Source organism: Haemorhous mexicanus, chromosome 6, assembly GCF_027477595.1.
Source record: "Haemorhous mexicanus isolate bHaeMex1 chromosome 6, bHaeMex1.pri, whole genome shotgun sequence".
Lineage (NCBI taxonomy): Eukaryota > Metazoa > Chordata > Aves > Passeriformes > Fringillidae > Haemorhous > Haemorhous mexicanus.
The window spans coordinates 24169604-24187257 of record NC_082346.1 but is presented as its reverse complement, the minus strand read 5'-3'; the positions used below and the strand labels follow the sequence as shown (position 1 = coordinate 24187257).

The 17654-nt window shown below is 40.5% G+C and overlaps 1 protein-coding gene across 1 annotated transcript; it reads right to left on the bottom strand.

Annotated features, from left to right (window-relative positions):
* Nucleotides 1-198: 198 nt before the first annotated feature.
* On the bottom strand, nucleotides 199-17376 carry API5 (apoptosis inhibitor 5). The gene is made up of 14 exons (XM_059849267.1): nucleotides 17187-17376; nucleotides 13517-13678; nucleotides 12644-12737; nucleotides 11590-11655; nucleotides 11075-11226; nucleotides 9539-9745; nucleotides 8897-9001; nucleotides 8113-8202; nucleotides 7373-7554; nucleotides 6090-6183; nucleotides 5531-5587; nucleotides 4419-4495; nucleotides 3932-4068; nucleotides 199-2343 (listed from the first exon to the last, which is right to left on the bottom strand). The coding sequence occupies exons 1-14, from the start codon at nucleotides 17253-17255 to the stop codon at nucleotides 2264-2266; spliced, it is 1572 nt and encodes a 523-aa protein (XP_059705250.1). The 5' UTR covers nucleotides 17256-17376; the 3' UTR covers nucleotides 199-2263.
* Nucleotides 17377-17654: the final 278 nt, after the last annotated feature.

The following is a 17654-nucleotide window of genomic DNA, read 5'->3' as shown; positions in this document are numbered from 1 at the left end:
TTCCCCTTCAAAATTCTGCATTCGAAAGTTGAATTACTTAAAACTTGAAGCAGTTAATTCAGTCTTATTATGATTCCGTAGTGGTAAACAGTTTTCTGCATCTACAGCAACTTAAGGAGTAACTGAACTACAACAAAAAGGTACCACAGAACTTCTTTTACTAAGGTGACAGAATAACTGTGAAACAATGAGCCAAACAAAATTACAAAATGAATTTATTCCAAAGCTGTAAGGGAGCATTTACAATTCAACAAGATGGCAAACAGGTGTTTCCACAAGAACTCACTATGTTAAAATTAGATAGGAAACTGGGGGAAAAGAATCTACTTCTGAGGCCACGAGAGCTTTGCACATCACCTCTGAAATACAGGAGTCACACAAAGAAAACTCATCCAAAATTCAGTGAGAAAAGAAGCTGCTAGTATCTAGTTCCTAGTCTAAATACAAGCTATGTTTAGGCTTTGGGATTACATTATAAAATCCCCTCAAAATACCAATTATACCCACAAGTGCAAAATGTCTTTTCTTTTTCCTTTCTTTTCCTCCCAGTAGAAGCTTATTACATATCTAGTGCCTATTTTCAGAGTGACATTTTGACCTCACAAATTTCTCCAAAGCTTTTAGCCAAGTTTCATGGTTTTAATGCCAAACCAGAGTTTAGCAGCTGGCATGTAATGAGAAATACAAAGTCAGCTCACATGTCCTGGAATATCCAAAGTTTCCTACCTACTGTTCCAGAGTTAAGCAAAAACAGACTTTGAATTTAGCATCCTCAACAATGTTTCTAACTTTGACATAATTTTGGTATTCTGGCCTTCTGATTGTAGTGATAAATATCAAAGAGTGTTAATGAAAACACCTGAATGAGATTCACAAGCAAATACAAATGGAACTAGGGTGGGGAGACATCACCTTCTGTGGATAGCACTGGGCAAAAAAAAGGATAAGAAGTATTATTCACTCTTCTAAAGGCCTAAGGTATTTTACATCAACATGCTCTGGAAACGTAACTCTTTTCCTGCTTTGACTTCTTTTTACTATATACTAATTCCTTTACAATGTTGAATGACCTGAGAAGTTAAAAATTTGAGTGGTGAGAATAAAAAAAAAAAAAACCATTGTGCTCTTACATTGCATTTTCTGAGTGCATATCAGTAAATAAAAATCTCAAATTGCTATGGAAAAAAAAAAATGGAATTGTTAACTTTTCCATCTGAATTGAACTATGTAGCTGGAATTTTTCAATGTTACCCAAAATACAATTTTATTTATATATATTTAAATGCAACTATTGGTTAAAAAAAGAACCAAAACACACACACACAAAAATCACAAAACAATAAAACCAACCAAGCAGCCCACCCTCAAGTGCCAACTAATCCAGAAATCTGCATAAAACAGAAAAGAGCCAGAAACACCTATGGTCCAGCTCCAGTCTATGAAGCTTAATCACTGCATCAGTCTTTACCCATTCCTGAAATAATTCGTCATTTATTGTTTTGGTTTTTTATGCTATTCATTTACTGAGATTTCACGGCATAACTATATGCACATATTCATATTAAACATTAAAAATTAATTTTCAGAACATCACTTTTGTATTACAATGCACGGAGAAGAGTAAGATGTGCAAACCAAAAAACGCCACATTCTCCACATCTCTAAGTAAGAAGACTGCTTCATGCTACAAGCAGGACAGATTTCCAGCCACGTTGCAAACTTTAAAAAAACAGCATGTGTTTAATTCAATTCAATTAAAGAAAGTAAATCAAAGCAAATTTAACAATGGTACTCTTCTCCACATATTGCAAAATATGGTTACAGATGAGGAAAGGATTACTTCAGCTGCTAAGCTTATCTAACACATATCTCTGTTGTCATGCCTTTCCTGTCCATTGCTTAATACATAAACTCAATTATACATTTCAGTTATGCAGTAGCTGACTTTTAGGTTAATATACAAACTGTCAAGATGCAGCTTTTGATGAAACATCTATGCTCTTTTCCAATTTTGAATCTTGAAGACACTTCAAAAGTAAGAACCCAAAACTGCTGACTGTAAGCATCCAAAAATACAGTTGTAGTTTCACTATGGACAAGTTGTAGTCCGTTAGAAAAGTAGATCATACATACAAAGGTATAAAGAACATTTAAGTCAGTCTCAATGGAAGGCAGTCCTTGAAGAAAACAATGCTCCAAGCAAACTTGCTGAGTAGCACTTTCACTTTAGCCCTAGAGGGGCATGGAAGATTTAGCAGTCTTCTCAGTAGATTCTTCCTCGGCTGCGATTGCCACGTCCTCCCCAGCCTCTTCCTCGTCCACCTCGGAAACCACCTCTTTGCTCTGAAATAAAGAGTCAAAACTTTTCAGGAAGGTTTTATGCTGTATAGAGACCCAAACTGAATAGTAGGGTCTGGAGGTACTGAAGGATAACTTCAGTTTCTGAGGCTATGCTTCCTTATGGACCATGAGATTGCTGAGTTATTTTCTGATGGAAAATGGACCCCACTAATTTTAAAAGGAGGTCAGGAGAATGAGCCCATCCAAATTAAGTGCAGCCTTTCTGCATACTAATACTGTGATACATAACTGTCCCTGTAATTTAGGACTATATTTGGGGCAATCCATCACCACAGAATTGAAAACTGGCTATTCAATAACACAATATTAACCTTGAGTTGTCAGTCTGACTTGCTACTAATGATTTTTTAAAACCATGGAAAACCAGAACTTGGTCTTTCTATCTGTCCTTTCCTATCCTTAACAATATCACAAGCATATTGTTCTTTTTTCTGGGGCTGATATCGTCATTCAGTTACAAATCCTAGCTAGAGATGGATACGACACAAACTATTTGCATACTGTAGGAAAGTTTTTCCTTTCTCTTTGTCAAGAACATACCTGATCACAGCAAAAAAATCCCCAATAACACAAACTCTAGTAAGTTTATAGTTTCTTTGGAGTTGTTTGAAGATGTACCAAACCCTCATTCCCCTTTCATGATTTTTCTTCATGTACAGTCTTAAAATACAGTTTATATTCATCTACAGAGAGAACTGCATGCTGGTTTTAAAGGGTATAGAAATCAGAAGCTGACTGATGAGGCTGAATCATCTCACTAACAAGAAACAGTAGCAAGCAATAAAACTTTTCTGGTTGAAAGCTTCTCAATCTTTAGACCTGCAGGATTACAAGTTTATCTTGAAAGACACAGGTGTGTCACCTGAAGTCTAGAATAAGAAATTTTCAGATGGTGTTATCTCTTCTCTTTGCTTTATGTATCTGCCAAAACTTTATAGTAGTTTTTCAACACGTGGGTGTGGGTGACAATTTGTCACAGCAGACTCTTTACTTTCCAGAGGTAGGACAAATGGGCCTACAGGAAAGACAGGAATGGGCTGCTGCCATTGCTGGTCCTACTCATTCAGTCTGCAACTGCTCTTGCGCTTCGCCCAAAAATATGACTCGCAGAAAGGCAGATTCAGTGTGACTGGAAGCATGAGGATATAACTGTGTGCATGCACAGTAGACCTGGCAATTCTCAGAACTTCTGGATCAGGTCTGCAACATCAGCAGTGGCTGTAACAGGAATGCAGCACAGGTCGTCATATGACAGGAGGTGACCCAGCTCTGCCATTTGCTGCAATTGGCCTGTTCAATGGGAAACTGGTGCACTGTGTGTCGTAACAGAGAACACAACAGTTCAATTACTAACTCTAGGTATTAAAACACAACTAAAGCTAACTTGCAAATGACCTAAGTCATAGGCTGGTAACATTCAAACACTGCAATACATCAACAGCTAGGAAGAGACCAGCACAAACAAAAATTCACGATAGTACAATTTGATCTTCCATGAAATGATATTTGTTTGCTCCACCCTAAGACACAACTGTCACTGGACAAAGTTTTTCCAAGCTGCCTAACTTACCGTAAGAAAAACTACCCAGGTTACTGCTGTATTTTCCACTGGGAGGATTATATATTTGCCTGGCATCCCTTTTTGGTCCTGCGGAAGCTTTCTTTGGGGGTGAACTTGAGGTTGTATCTTCACTTGCTCTTTTTTGACTGACAGAAGAAAACAAAAACATATCATTACACCCCTATCATTACACCCCTATGGTGACAAGTACAGTAATAGCAGCTCAGCCACAAAGATTAACCACTGGAAGCCAGCAGCAGCCAATGACAATGCCCTGAATAATAGTATCTCAGAAGAGCCTCCAGTTGATTGTCTTCAGTATCCCTAAAGCAAGACTAACAGCATCTCTCCACAGCCACAGGATGGGTGTTATTTTTGATGCAAAACTTTTAGCTCACATGCTGTCTGTATTGTACAGACAGAGCTTGGAAGGTTAATCCTTACTGTTTACAAAATAAACCCTGCTGTTTTCTTTTATTGTATAAAGAACTCTTACCTTGTATCTGCCTTCTGTACTGGTTTCCAGGACAATGTAACCGTACTTTTGTAAGAAGGAGGAATGTGGAAGAGATCCTATGGATGCAGAATTGGACAGTTTATTTTACAGTTAAATTTATGTTGACTGCTCTTCAAAATTTTAGCTACTTACTAGACTCCAAAATAACCAGGACTTTCAAATAATTTTAAAACCTTTAGTCCCATGGCAGAGAGAGAAGGCAGCAGAACACTGCCTTATCTGGCTGCCTTTACTAGGAAATTCAAGTAAGATTTATCTTAGCAGAATAGTGTCTTACACTGACCAAATACAGAATCATAGACTAGTTTGGGTTGGAAGGGATGTTTAAATACCATCTACTTCAATGACCCTGCAATGAGTTGGGACATCTTCCACTAGATCAGGTTGCTCAGACCGCCATCTAATCCAGCCTTGAACATTCCAAGGAATGGGGCATCTACAGAGAAAGCCCAGGCTTTCCCTCCTTCCCTGTGCACATCAACCCTCTTACAATGAACTACAGTGGCTCCTGCTGGAAGACATCTGATATCCTGTGATGGTACAAGATAGGCTTCTCAATATCGTGGGCCATGTTTTTGGTTTATTGTGGGAAGTGAGAGTGAAGAAAGAAAGGAAAAGGGGGTTAGAAGAAATCAAAATGGTTTCATGGGCTCCAGATGAAAATCTCTTTCTTGCAGCTCATCTCTTCTAGGCGTTTTGGAGCTTTGCTCCCTCCCTCCTTTAGATCTCCTTGCACCTTTTTGAACTATTCTGTACTTCTCACTGACACTGCAGGAAGGGGAAATAACAAGAAAATCCAGAGACCCCCTAAAGAAGCAAGATGGTCTTTTCCTGGGGACAACTAGTGATGTAAGAAAGTGTGTCCACATCCTATCACAAGAAAATTAGTAGCAAAAGCTAAGCTGCTCGCACGATCAGCAAGACTGATCCACTTCTCTTCAGAAAAAGTAAAGCAGCACCAACTCTGAGCTGGCTGCCACCAACTAACACAATACACAATAACACAAAACAACTTGGTTCAAATCTATTCCTTTCTTCTGCATAGGTTAATCTGCAGTGGGAATTTAGTCCTTCATAATGTGAAGACTTACCTTGATTAAAACATTAATGTTATTGGTTATTTTCAAGGCAACCACTTTAATCTTGTTCTGAAAAAAAAAACCAGACACCAGTGAGCCTCTAGTAGCTTTATGCCAACCTCATTACATGAAGCCATAACATTAAACTCACTGCTCTTCCTAGTGAATTGCTATAGTAACAGTGATAGTGAAAGGTGTGTACACTTCCAAGTTTTTATCACAGGTGCTTTCAAGATTCTTGCAGTTTCACACTAACTAGTTGCATTTAATGTTCCAGTGTAGTTCCCACTGTGTTTTTTTTTCTCAACATATGAAAATCTCCCCTTCAAAACAAAGCACGAAGCACAATTAAACCAAACACATGTGGCTGCAGCAAACAGCTAAAAATCGAAACTAGATCATCTTCATTTGCAAAATGTAGCATAAGGTAACATGCACTTGCAATAATGTTAGCACTATTATTTCCTTAATCTATTTGCATACTTAAAACTGACTGCAGCCTATTAATATGTGCCAATGGTTCTTTCAGTAAGCTCAATTAGAAAAATCTGAATTCCTGAACAATTCTTACCTCCTCTGTTTTCAAAGCTTCTCCTGTTTTTCCTTGAAGTGCCAGACGAAGCTGTCGAATATACACCTGCAACCCTCGAGCAAAATACTGTAGCCTAAAACATTTAAAAGCAATCCCTTAGTAAAATTTACATAGTCCTGTAGGAACAAAAGCATAAGCAAAGGGAAGCTGTAATCTTGTTTCTTCCCCTTTAGGAAAAATGCTCAAAGTAAGTTTTCGATCAATCTGATTTGTGCTACTTTAGCATCCAGACAATGATTCACACTTTTGTAGAGTCAGAGAATTATAAAGGTTAGATGAGACCTACAGGATCAGCTAATCCAACTGTAACACCTAAACCATACCCCCAAGTGCCACATCCAGATGCCTCTTGAACACTTCCTGAGACAGTGATTCCACTACCTCCCAGGGCAACTTATTCCAGTGCCCAACCATTCTTCCAGTAAAATTTTTTTCTCTAGTATCTAATATGACCCTTTCCTGGTGCAACATAAGGCCATTTCCTCGTCCTTTCACTTGAGACATGGCAGAAGAGACCAACTCCTGCCTCACTACAACCTCCAATCAGGCAGCTGTAGAAGGCAATGAGGTTCCCTCTGAGCCTCCTTTTCTTCAGACTAAACAACACCTACTCCCTCATCCACTCCTCATGAGACTTGTGCTCCAGACCCTTCCCCAGCTCCACTGCCCTTCTCTGGACACACTCCAGCACCTCTATGTCCTTTTTGAAGCGATGGTCCTGAAATTGGATATTGCATTCAAGGTGAGGCGTCACCAGTGTCGAGTACAGGGGGATAATCACTGTCCTGGTCCTGCTGGCCATGTTATTCTTGATACAGCACTGGATGTCACTGGCCTTCTTAGCCACCTGGGCAAGCTGCTGGCTCCTACCCAGCTAGCTGTCAACCAGCACGTCCAAGCCCCTTTCTGCTAATCAGCTCTCAAGCCACTCTGGCCCAAGGCTGCAATGCTACATGGGGTTGTTGTGACCCAGCTGCAGGGCCCAGCACGCCACCTTGCTAAATCACATGCAGTTGTCCTCAGCCCATCAACTCAGTCTGTCCAAAACCCTCTGCAGAGCCTTCCTACCTTTCAGCTGATCAACACTCCCACTCAACTTGGTGTTGCCCACAAACTTACTGAGGATGCAGCCTCACTCAAGTAATTGATAAAGATGTTGAATAGGGTGGGCCCCAGTACTGAGCCCCAGGGAACTCCATTAACATTTTTCAACAAACACCTTGTAACAGAACATGCATGAACACTTGCCCCTAAATCATTACCTAATTTTGAAGTCTTTCAATTTCTCTGCATTCAGCTTGGCTGTCAGGAAGTCTGGAAGTTTGCGACCTAGCTGATGGAAGCTATACAATAAACACTCCACATAACTGAATTGCAACTTGGGTTCTTCATTGCCAGCATTCTCCCCATTTTCTGCTTCCTCTGGTGGAAGGGGCATATACTCCTGAAGAACACAAAGGAAAACAAATGCATGAGACACATTTATGCTGAATGACTGCTCTTTCAAAGTGTTTGAATTGGATGGTTTATCTGTGCTGACAATTTAAGAAGTATCCACCATCTCCATACTAATGGATGAAGTACTGAATAAAGTCCTGGTGCAGGTGGTTTACCTACACTTCTGTAACTCGAGTCAGAGGAAATGCTATGGTGGCACAACTACCACAGGAAGCAATAATGTACTACACCAATGCTTCTGAAATAGTGCTGAATTTGCTTAGAATTGTTTAATGACATCAACACGAGTCTCTCGTGACTATGAAATTTAAAAAGAAGAAACACACGAGTTTACTGGATTAAAAACATTACTCAGGTAACAGCTCTCTATCTACAAAGGCTTTAAATGGCAAAATTATGTTCAACCTTCTATCAGTGGACAGGACTATCTCTGAAATAGCCACTTCAGAAAAAGGATAAAGAGATGAATACATAAAAATAACTTGTTTTGATGAAAACTTAATTTCTTAGTGCTTTACATGAATAAAAACTGAATTAGTCTTACCAGCAATTTATCAAACAGCTTCTTCAAATTTGATTCAAGCTTTTCCATATCACCACAAAATGAACTCATTTCAGCAAGAAGCTTCAAAACCTACACAGAAGGATAGCCAGGTTTCTGTGTGTTAACTGAAAGTACACAAGCTTAACATTCAACCTAAAATCAATTATCACATCACAGTAATGGCTGTCAAGTAGAGGCCAGCTATTATAACTAAACCCCTCCCAAAACAGCAGGAAGCAATTCAAGGAAGAACATGCCTAATTTGTTTTTCCTGACTGTAAAGAGAAACACAGGTTTGTGTGTCTAATCCCAACAAGCATTAGTCAACAAGTAAACAAAACTTAATCTCCCACATCTGCAGCATAGCTCACGCTCAAGTGAGAGCCACAGAGATCTAACTGAAGCTGTAGCACTGATTAATGTAAACAAAATTACAGACATTAAGCCACTCCTGTAGGAGGCTAAATTAGCACAAACTATGCAACCATCATTTCAGTAAATGCTATGTGCTTAAAAAAAATTGAGAGTAATATAAAAATGATTACACTGATCTACTTATTCTATTCTACCTTGCTTCAAAAGCTTGGGACAGATGACACACGCTTTAAAAGGCAATGCTCAGTCATGCCTCAAAAGAGCAAATGTTTTTTCTAGTGCAGCTACTTTTCCTACAAGCCAAGAAATGAAAACTACTTGAGGAAAGAGCTTGTGATTTTTCAAATAGCTGTCTTTATCTAGGATGGTTATTTTTCACTATTTGAAAGACCTTTTAGCTTTGGCTTACCTCTAACTGGATATCAAGACCCTCCACTAGAGTAGTCAAAGAGCTGAGGTTTGGCAGAACATGCTCACAGAAATAAGTAACAAATTTTGTGGAATGAACATTTTTCTGGAAAAAAAACAAAAAACAACAAACCCACAAATAAATCATCACAGTTAATTCATGTTAGTCTTGAGTCTGAAGGGGCTATCACCCTCCACTCTTATAAATGCCTGCCTCACAGCTGTACCTTAAAGCTTTATGAAACTTCCCCCTTATTCCTAAGACACAGACCTCCTTGCAGGTAGCCTAAATTCAGAGGATGACCACAACAGCAGCTGAAAAGATTGCTTGCAACCCAAGAATAGGCCCTTAAGCTCTGCAATTGCCTGGCACTAGACTTGAAATAATCAAATTATTACAAAACAATGTGAGAATCTTGTCATAATTCACTGTAAGTTAAATTTGAAAAGACAAGAGAAAAACACAAGGCATCTTTGTGCTTGGAGGCTTTAAGGATGTTTTCCAACATTTGGATACATTAGAGGTTAAAGGTGGAGAAGTACTGATTTGTGGTCTTTCAAACATAATCCTTGGGAACACTAAAGCCAAGCTCCAGTCATTAACTTCCTCAATAGTCCTCATGCAAAGCAAACAAATACATACTGAGAACAATGGCACTGCCTGCCGAGTGCACTGCAGAAGTCTGTCCACGCAGTCTGTATCCGATGGATTGAATGTTTGTTCCAGGTCAGCCTGTTCAGCTACCAGCTCCACCAGTTGCTGCCTCCCACTGACTGTCTGTAAGCTTTTTAATCCAGACAATATTTTCATGAACAGAACAAATTCCTCGCCTGTCACATCTTCCAGAACCTTAAGAGAAAAACAGAAAACATATTTTTGTAGTGGCAATTTGCAAGCCTCCAAGTCAAACCTACTGGATTTGAAAAGGTAAGGTATGCAAATATTTAGCATTTAAATTTAATATTTAGTAATTTAAAAACACAAGTTTGAAGGAACACATAAAAACACTGAGTATAATTGAATGCACCTATAAATCAAAGCAATTGTCAACAAGTTGTGCATAGGAAACAGTTTTTTTAACTCTAAAACAAGTATTTGTTGAGAACAAACTCCTATCTAACAAAAATTGAATGCTTCAGGCAGAATAAATGTTAAACAAGTATTTACTCATTACTAGTTGCTTTAAAGCTTCTTGCAACTTTCTCAGCTTAGGGAATGCACAGAAATCTCTTAAGATTCTACAAAGACAAATGCCAAGTCCTTCACCTGGGATGAAGCAACTTCCCTGACATGCAGGGGACTGACTGTCTGGGCAACTGCTCTGCTGAGAAGAGTGAGGGTTCTGGGGGACAGCAGGCTAAACACAGGCGACAGCACCACACCCTGGCTGACAAAACAGTGTTCTGGGCTAAGGACAAGAGCACAGACTAAGGGAAACAAAGAGACAGACGACTGACAGGCCCTTGGCTGGGCCTTCATCTGACCAATACTGCACCTAGTGTTGGGCTCTCCTGTATGAGGAAGTGCTTGATAAGCTTTAGGAAGATAAATCAACAAGGTGATCTGTGTCTAGAGCACATGAGCTATGAGGAGAACCTAAAGCAATGAGGCTTTTCCAGCCTAAAGGAAGAGAGCTGTATGTGGGTGGAGCAAACTAACTAATCTTCCAACACTTTAGAGCAGGACACTGCCCATAGCAGCCAGGTTCTTTGATGAGGTGGACAAGGTCAGAATGAAACAATGACACAAAACTAAAACAGGAGGTTTCAACTGCATAGAGAGAAAAAAAAGATCTCTTGAGGACAACTGAACATTGAAGCTGGTTGCCCAGAGAGTATAGGAACTCTCCTTCGTAGGAGGTTTTCAAAACCCAACTGGAAAAAAAACCAGGAAGTCTGATCAGAATTCAGCTGAGCATGATTCACTGAGCTGAACAATCTCTCAAAGACCCTTTCCAATGTGAATGATTTGGTCCAATTCTAATCCAAGTCACTCTTACAAAATTAGAAAAGCCATGATTTTAACACTACCACATAAAACACTGCCAACTTTGGAGTGTACCAGAATAGGTAAGTACAAGATCACATCCGTACAATGCTCAAACAGACCTCCAAAGCAACACCAATGACAAAGGATGGTTGAACAATACTTGAATTTGAACTGACATCAGATGCTCACCTTCTTTGATTCAGTCAATATGAACTCCTCCACCTCCTTTGTCATCACTTCCTCTGGTAATGTTTTCAGTTTTGTAGAAAGGAACTTAATGGCTCTCTCTCTCACAATATCCTCTCCCTGAAGAATCTGACTGAATAAACCTCCCAAAGTTCCTGAATGGAGAATAAATTGGGTAACACAAATTATTTTTGAAGTTATGACTTGGACCATTTACACAGAAGGAAGAAGTTCCTTCTTTTAATATTCCATTACACATTTTAAAATAACTGCTATACCAACTTTAAAAAAAAAATACAATTTTCATGTATCTTGACATAAAAATTCACACTCTTTTATTAGTCTGCATAATTCAGATCCACAGTTATAAAGTTCAGTACTGTTTGCAAAACCAAACAATTAGCGTGAGTCTCACTTTCGCACTGTGTTAAGAAGATACAAAATTGAGTCCTGTTCTCATCCTACTACAGACTGGAAAGTATTAATAAAAGCCATGTATAGAAAAACCTGTCCTTTACCTTTAGCATCCATCTTAAATATACTGAGCAAGGCATTGTTGACCAAATTGAATTCTGCAGAATCATCTGGAGAGAGAAAAAAAAAATCATATACATACACTTGAAATGGAAAAGTAAAGGCATAAAACCAAAATGGCTAATACTGCACAAGAAGTATTCTGTCCTCAGCATTTACCTATAAACAACATAACCTGTATTTTTAAAAACTATCAGACTGAGGAAGTTCAAAGCCATGATTATGGAAGTTGGAAGCAAAAAAAAAAAAAAAAAGCTATTTGTCACTTTAGTCTCCCTGCCAAAACTAAACCTTAAAACATGATAGGACTGAAAACTTAAAGGGAAGTTATTAATCTATATATTTAGCCATTTTAATAAACAAGCTAACTTTCACTTAATTAATGATGTAAAATACATAGTTATTTATTTTTAAACTCTTAATTAACCTACAGTATTTCTATGTGGCAGGAACTATTTCGCTCTAAAGTAAATGAAGAAATGCATAAATCTCAAAAAACCCAAACCAAAACCTGTATTCTTGAGAAGCCCAGAGTCTTAACCATGCAGTTTTAACAGAAGTTTGAACACCTAATATTTACTACTTTATAACTTACTGAGATTAAACATATATTAAATTCCGAATTTACCCCCAAAATACTTATTTTGCACCAGAAATGCAACTTTGTATGGAACAAAATGCCCTCAGGCCTTTTCAGGTTCTAGAAACTGGATCAGAAATTCAGTAACTCTTTTTCAGAAAGCAATTTGCTGCAGTCCATAACTGGAAGGTTTCCACCCCCATGCCTTTTTCTACAGATGCTTTCAGAGAACTTAAATGAAAAAAAACTGTTTCATTTAAAAGAAAGACTTTTGGTTTTGATGAGAATAATTAGTGCCCTTTCAGCCTAACTGTACAGCAAATATAAAACAGGAGAAAACACAAAAAGGACATGAACAGCACTGGGATAAATTATGAATCAATGAAAAATGTTCTACAGAAGCAAAATTGTATACATAATTAGGTGTGCCATGAGATCAGTCAGGATGTGTCTCCTACCTGACTGCAGAAGCTGGGTCAGTATGTCGGCTACCCGAGGAAGATTATCTCCAGTGGCAAACTGAGGCAATTCCTTGATTGCTTGTCGCCGGATCTGTTGAAATTGTCAGTAACGTAGGAATTAAAAAATTTTAAAAATTTCAGGAATTACATAACACCCCAGATCCCCCTATTTTGACATATTTATGAAGAAAATAATATATTTTTCTTAGAGCTGGGAGCACTGGAGAAAAATCAAATTCAAACAGCACTTCTGTTAACAAAATCATTCATATGATCAACAAAATAGAGGCTAGAATGTGTGTTATTAAGGAGTTTTATTTGCTGACAGGGAGGACAGTTCTGCAGTTGAGCACAGGGTAGGGATAAACTCTAGGATTTGTTTCCAGCACTGAAAAAATCCTTGAATGGTCCAAATCCCTTAAGACCTGATAAACAGAGATGTTCCAAAGGTACAGCTTCTACCAGCAGTACAGAGGCAGCATGAAGTATCTCAAGGAGCACAACAGTCAGAATCACATCCCCGTGGTTCTCAGGTGCAAACAAGATTCTGTCTCCCAGCAGTATTTATCAGAATCAATTACAAAGTGCCTTTTGTTAGGAAGCCATACAAATGCTGCTCAAATAAACTGTAAGTTTCTTTTTATAGAGCTATTCCTTTGATCAGTGGTGAGAGCTAAAATAGATAAATGAAAACTGATGCAACTTCCCAAACCATCACACAATGAATTAAATGCAAGAATACAATTAAATTTATGTTTTCCAAAGACCAACCCTGCCCTCCCAAAAGACACAGCTCATTAAACAAAAAGAGAAAACAATAGCAAAATATAAATTCAAAGTATCAACTTGCTACAAGGTTCTTATTCTTACAGAAACATCTTCATCCTCGCAGAGGTCCAACTGGGCATTGATAGCTGAGTCAGCTAGCTCAGGAAAATGCTTGAAGAACTTAGGAATAAACTGGGCTGCAAGTCTCTTCTCCTTGGCACCTCCTTTCACACCGTCCAAGATCACCTGGTAGGCATCCTTATGCTAAAAAACAAAACCAGAACATATAAATGGAAAAATCCTGGCTTATTCTCAAGACAAGGAAGGACTTTTTTCTCCCATTCGCTGAAACTATTAAAGTGAACCATATTATACAAGCTTCTTACGGAGGAATATATTTTTCTCTTAGACTGACAGAACCATGCCAATTTGGTAATATTTGCCTCTGCTGCCTGGCTTTTACTGTTATTCTGGCTCCTACCTGTTGAAGCGTGTACTGCTCCAGCTGCCAGCCCTAAGGGTAACCCCTCTTGCACACTGTGATTAGATTAGTGCAAGAAATTCTATGATCCCTGCCACTGAACTTGGCCAGTTTTTCAAGGAGTTTCTGCCTTTTGTATGCTCATGGATTCTCTTCATGTCTTTGAAGCAGAGATTACCTTTCCCAGTAACTGCGCCATTGCAGTGGATCATAAATTCTTATTAACATATATGGTGCTAAAGTATCTTCAGCATCTATTCAGGTAATTAACTACACCTGGAATCTCTGGTATGTATTCAGGTAGCTAATCTGGGATGAAATACAGTGCTTGGAAGAACTGTTAAGGGAAAGTAGTTTTTAAAAAAAACCCAGAAACCTCCAATTTTAAATACAGAAATATATATTCCAAATATAGCAACAAGCACTTCAACAACAGTAAAATTTTCTCTAGCTGCTCCAACTAGAATCACACAGGTGCTTCTGATTCTCTGCCTGCAGGACCGAAACTTTAAATTAATTGAAGTTTTTGTGGTTAGCTGTGTTTTGGTGAAATAGAAGACAGCATTATTAGGATAGCAGCTGAAAATCAGGACCTTCTAAGATTAATTTTCCTCATGGTTGTGAAAAAGAATGCTTAAAACAGCTTATTCTACTTTGAACAGCAACCCTGACAGCATAGGACACTTTCTTTGCTTAATTTACATTAAATTTCCCAGAGCCATATATGTCATCACCACTACTCCATATGGAAGTTGTTCCCTAGCAACTACAGATACTAATTTACAAAGCACTACACTGCCTTAATGCCCACTAAAGCAAGCTGCATTTTAAAACTTAGTGCCCATGCTCCTGAAGCACTCCCTACAGCTTGTTGATAGCTGTGTTGCCAGAATCTGGAGTGGGATACACATCTGAATGAAAAACAGCAGTGAAAGAATCAGTTGCCTTTCAGCTGAACCACATCACCACCCAGTTCCCTCTGTAGCTGGGCCAATGCAGCGCACTCAGCAGCAAAGGCAAGAATTAGCCAGCACAAACTAGCAATGAAAACACACATCGTTACCAACGTGGGCTCTCAGGCTGCATGTTAAGAACAAGGTCTGTTGTAGAACACGTAACATAAAACTTAATACATATGAAAAAGCATTCATGCAGCACTGGAGCAGAGTGCCTGTATTCCCTGCATTTGTGTTCCTGTATGCTAATTAGTCCTCCCATGTAGGCAAAATACAGTTCAGGCAGGAGTTTGTTTTATCTGTACCTAGCAGCATGGAATGATCTAGAAAAACCACAGTCAACTACAGAAGCAGTGTGATCCTTCTGTTTTGTGCATTCCCTTAAGCTGGAGATAGTGTCCAGACCTTTGTTTTCAATTACTGTTAATTGACCAATCATCCATTAACTTCTCTAGGTTAGTTCTTGAGTTAATTCCTGCCCTGCAGTGCTCTGTGCCAAGTTTCACAATATGTTAGGAAGAAATGTTTGTCTTCCTCTTTATTTTCAGCCAGCTTCCTAATAGTTTTTTTCAACTTCTCACCTTCTTGTGGACACCTCATATCTGAGCACCTTTCTCAAGTGAGACACTCTTTTACAAGCTCAGTATTTCTCTTGATGCCATAACTTCTGGTAGTCCCCATGCCCATGCTCAATGGTTCTTTGCTTGAAACAGGGTGACTAGGACGTTTTGCAGATCACATTCATGATGTTAAGAGATAATAAAGCACTAAGTGGGATAAAACTAATGAACAAGGAACAATTACTCAAGGCTTCTCAGAATGCAGAAACTGGAGCCACCAGGTAAGATTATGAAATGACAAATTCAAAGAGGTAACTCCACCACAAAGGTTAACAAAACAATGAAATGTTTTAGCAGAGAACCTTTATATGCCAGAAACACACTCAGTTCAACAGAGCATCAGAAAAGTTGACTGAAGAATAACCTCACAAGCTATGCTTGTTAGAGAGACACTTCCTCTGGCTCTGGGAACCCAAGAGCTAGAGAGGGGCAAAGCTGGGGGAGTGTTTTAGGAATCCCCATTCTATACTTACCCTCAGACGCTCTTACACACCCACCCTGTCACAGGCTGCATTTCTTAACCACGCTGGAGTTTGCTCTACCTAAGACTTCCTCACAAAATCTAGTCACAAGAATCAAAGTGAGATGAACTGTGCATTTCTGAAGTGGCAAGGTAACAGCCTATTTTACTCTGCACCTCTCACCGCAGTTGCCTACATTTTATCTACACTTTGATTTTGGCTCTGAGGTGATGTTTTGGTTGGACTGTGTGCAAGGATGCTTTGTTTCACTATGGCATAACCACTCAAGCAAAGTGAACGGACCTGAATTAAAACAAAAAAAAACCCTTCAACATCCCCTGGCCCCCAACCAACCACCAAAATATTTGTTCTCTTAAAGAACTTTTAAACTGACATTGTATAGCAGTGTTCTCGTTTAGTTTAAAATCCACTGTTAGATACAGATATGGCAAAACTAATTTCCTACTTACTGACTTTATGACCAAAAGGAAAAAAAAAAAGTATCTTCTGCTTTTTCAGGGGGCCATTCGGGAAAATGAGGAACTAATGCAATTCCAAAACTAGTTGTAACTAACCATAATATTTTCTATTGGTAATATTCTAAGTAATCCTGTTACCTTGAATAATTCAAAAATGGTGTAAACAAATGGCAGATCTTGCCAAAATTTTACAGAAAAAAATATTTTTCCGTCTTTACGATCAACCTTACGTTATTGCCTCAAGGAAGAATAAAACAAACGGCTACGGGCAACTTTCAAACCATAACAGACTTCACCTTCCCTCAGCAAGCCTTGTAGCAAGACAGCCTACCAGACGCCCTCCAGACCTGCAAAGTGCCCTGGATCTGCAAATACGGCGTCAAAGACTTCAAGGCCCGAATTCGCCAGGCGAAACTCCCCGCCCCCTTGGAAAAAACAGCCTGACTCTAGCTAAGAACCGATTAATATCCGAGACGCTGCATTAAAAGAGAGCCGCAGACACGACGCCGATGCTGCAAAAGCGACGGGAGCTACTGCGCTCCTTGCAGATCCGCGGGCACGCTGCTCGTTTCTACCCGCTCTGCGCCGCCGCCGGCCTGAGGAAACCCATCCCGAGCACAGCCCCGGGGGCTCGCCGGTTGTGCGGCGAGGCGAGGAGCCCCTCTGACAGCACCTTGGCCCGCCCGCCCGCACCCCCTCGGCCCGGAACTCCTCGCCGTGGCGCTACGCAAGCCCGAGGCCTAGCGAGGCCTTGCAGGCCGCAGCCACACCGCACCTGGCCCGCCGTCTCCGTGGCGTCCGCCAGGATGCCGTAGTTGCGGTAGAGCTCCTCCACGGTGGGCATGGCGCGGCGGGGAAGGGGCAGAGCCGCCGAAACACCGAACGCCGCCACTAACGCCGCCGCCGCCGCCGCTCCAGCCGCCGCTCCTGCACGGGCCGCGTCGTCAGCACCAGCGAGGCGCCAGTCCCGGAGCGGCCGCGCGCCGCCGCCTGCGCGCCGCCCTCTGGCGGTGGGCGGTGGCACTGCAGGGCCGGGTCCTGCGGGCGCCAAGCGCGGAGCCGGGCGGGACCCGGACCGGGACCGGGACCGGGAGCGGGTGCGCGGAGCCCCCGGCGCCGCCCTTCGGCAGCGCCCGGCCTTTGCGGCTGCTCACCGAGCCCTGCGGGATCCGCGCCGCCGCAGGCTGGGGCTGGGGCCGCGCTACGGGGTGCGTTCTTGCGCTCACAGATGCGCCGTGGCCTT

What these genes read in the sequence shown, in the direction of transcription:
- API5 (XM_059849267.1), bottom strand. Translation starts at nt 17,255, where the DNA reads ATGCCCACCGTGGAGGAGCTCTACCGCAACTACGGCATCCTGGCGGAC. An exon ending in GCGAGGATGAAGATGTTTCT is followed by an intron (nt 12,738 to 13,516) that starts GTAAGAATAAGA and finishes CAATTTCAACAG; the next exon opens with ATCCGGCGACAAGCAATCAA. An exon ending in CCTGGGTAGTTTTTCTTACG is followed by an intron (nt 2,344 to 3,931) that starts GTAAGTTAGGCA and finishes TCTTTATTTCAG; the next exon opens with AGCAAAGAGGTGGTTTCCGA.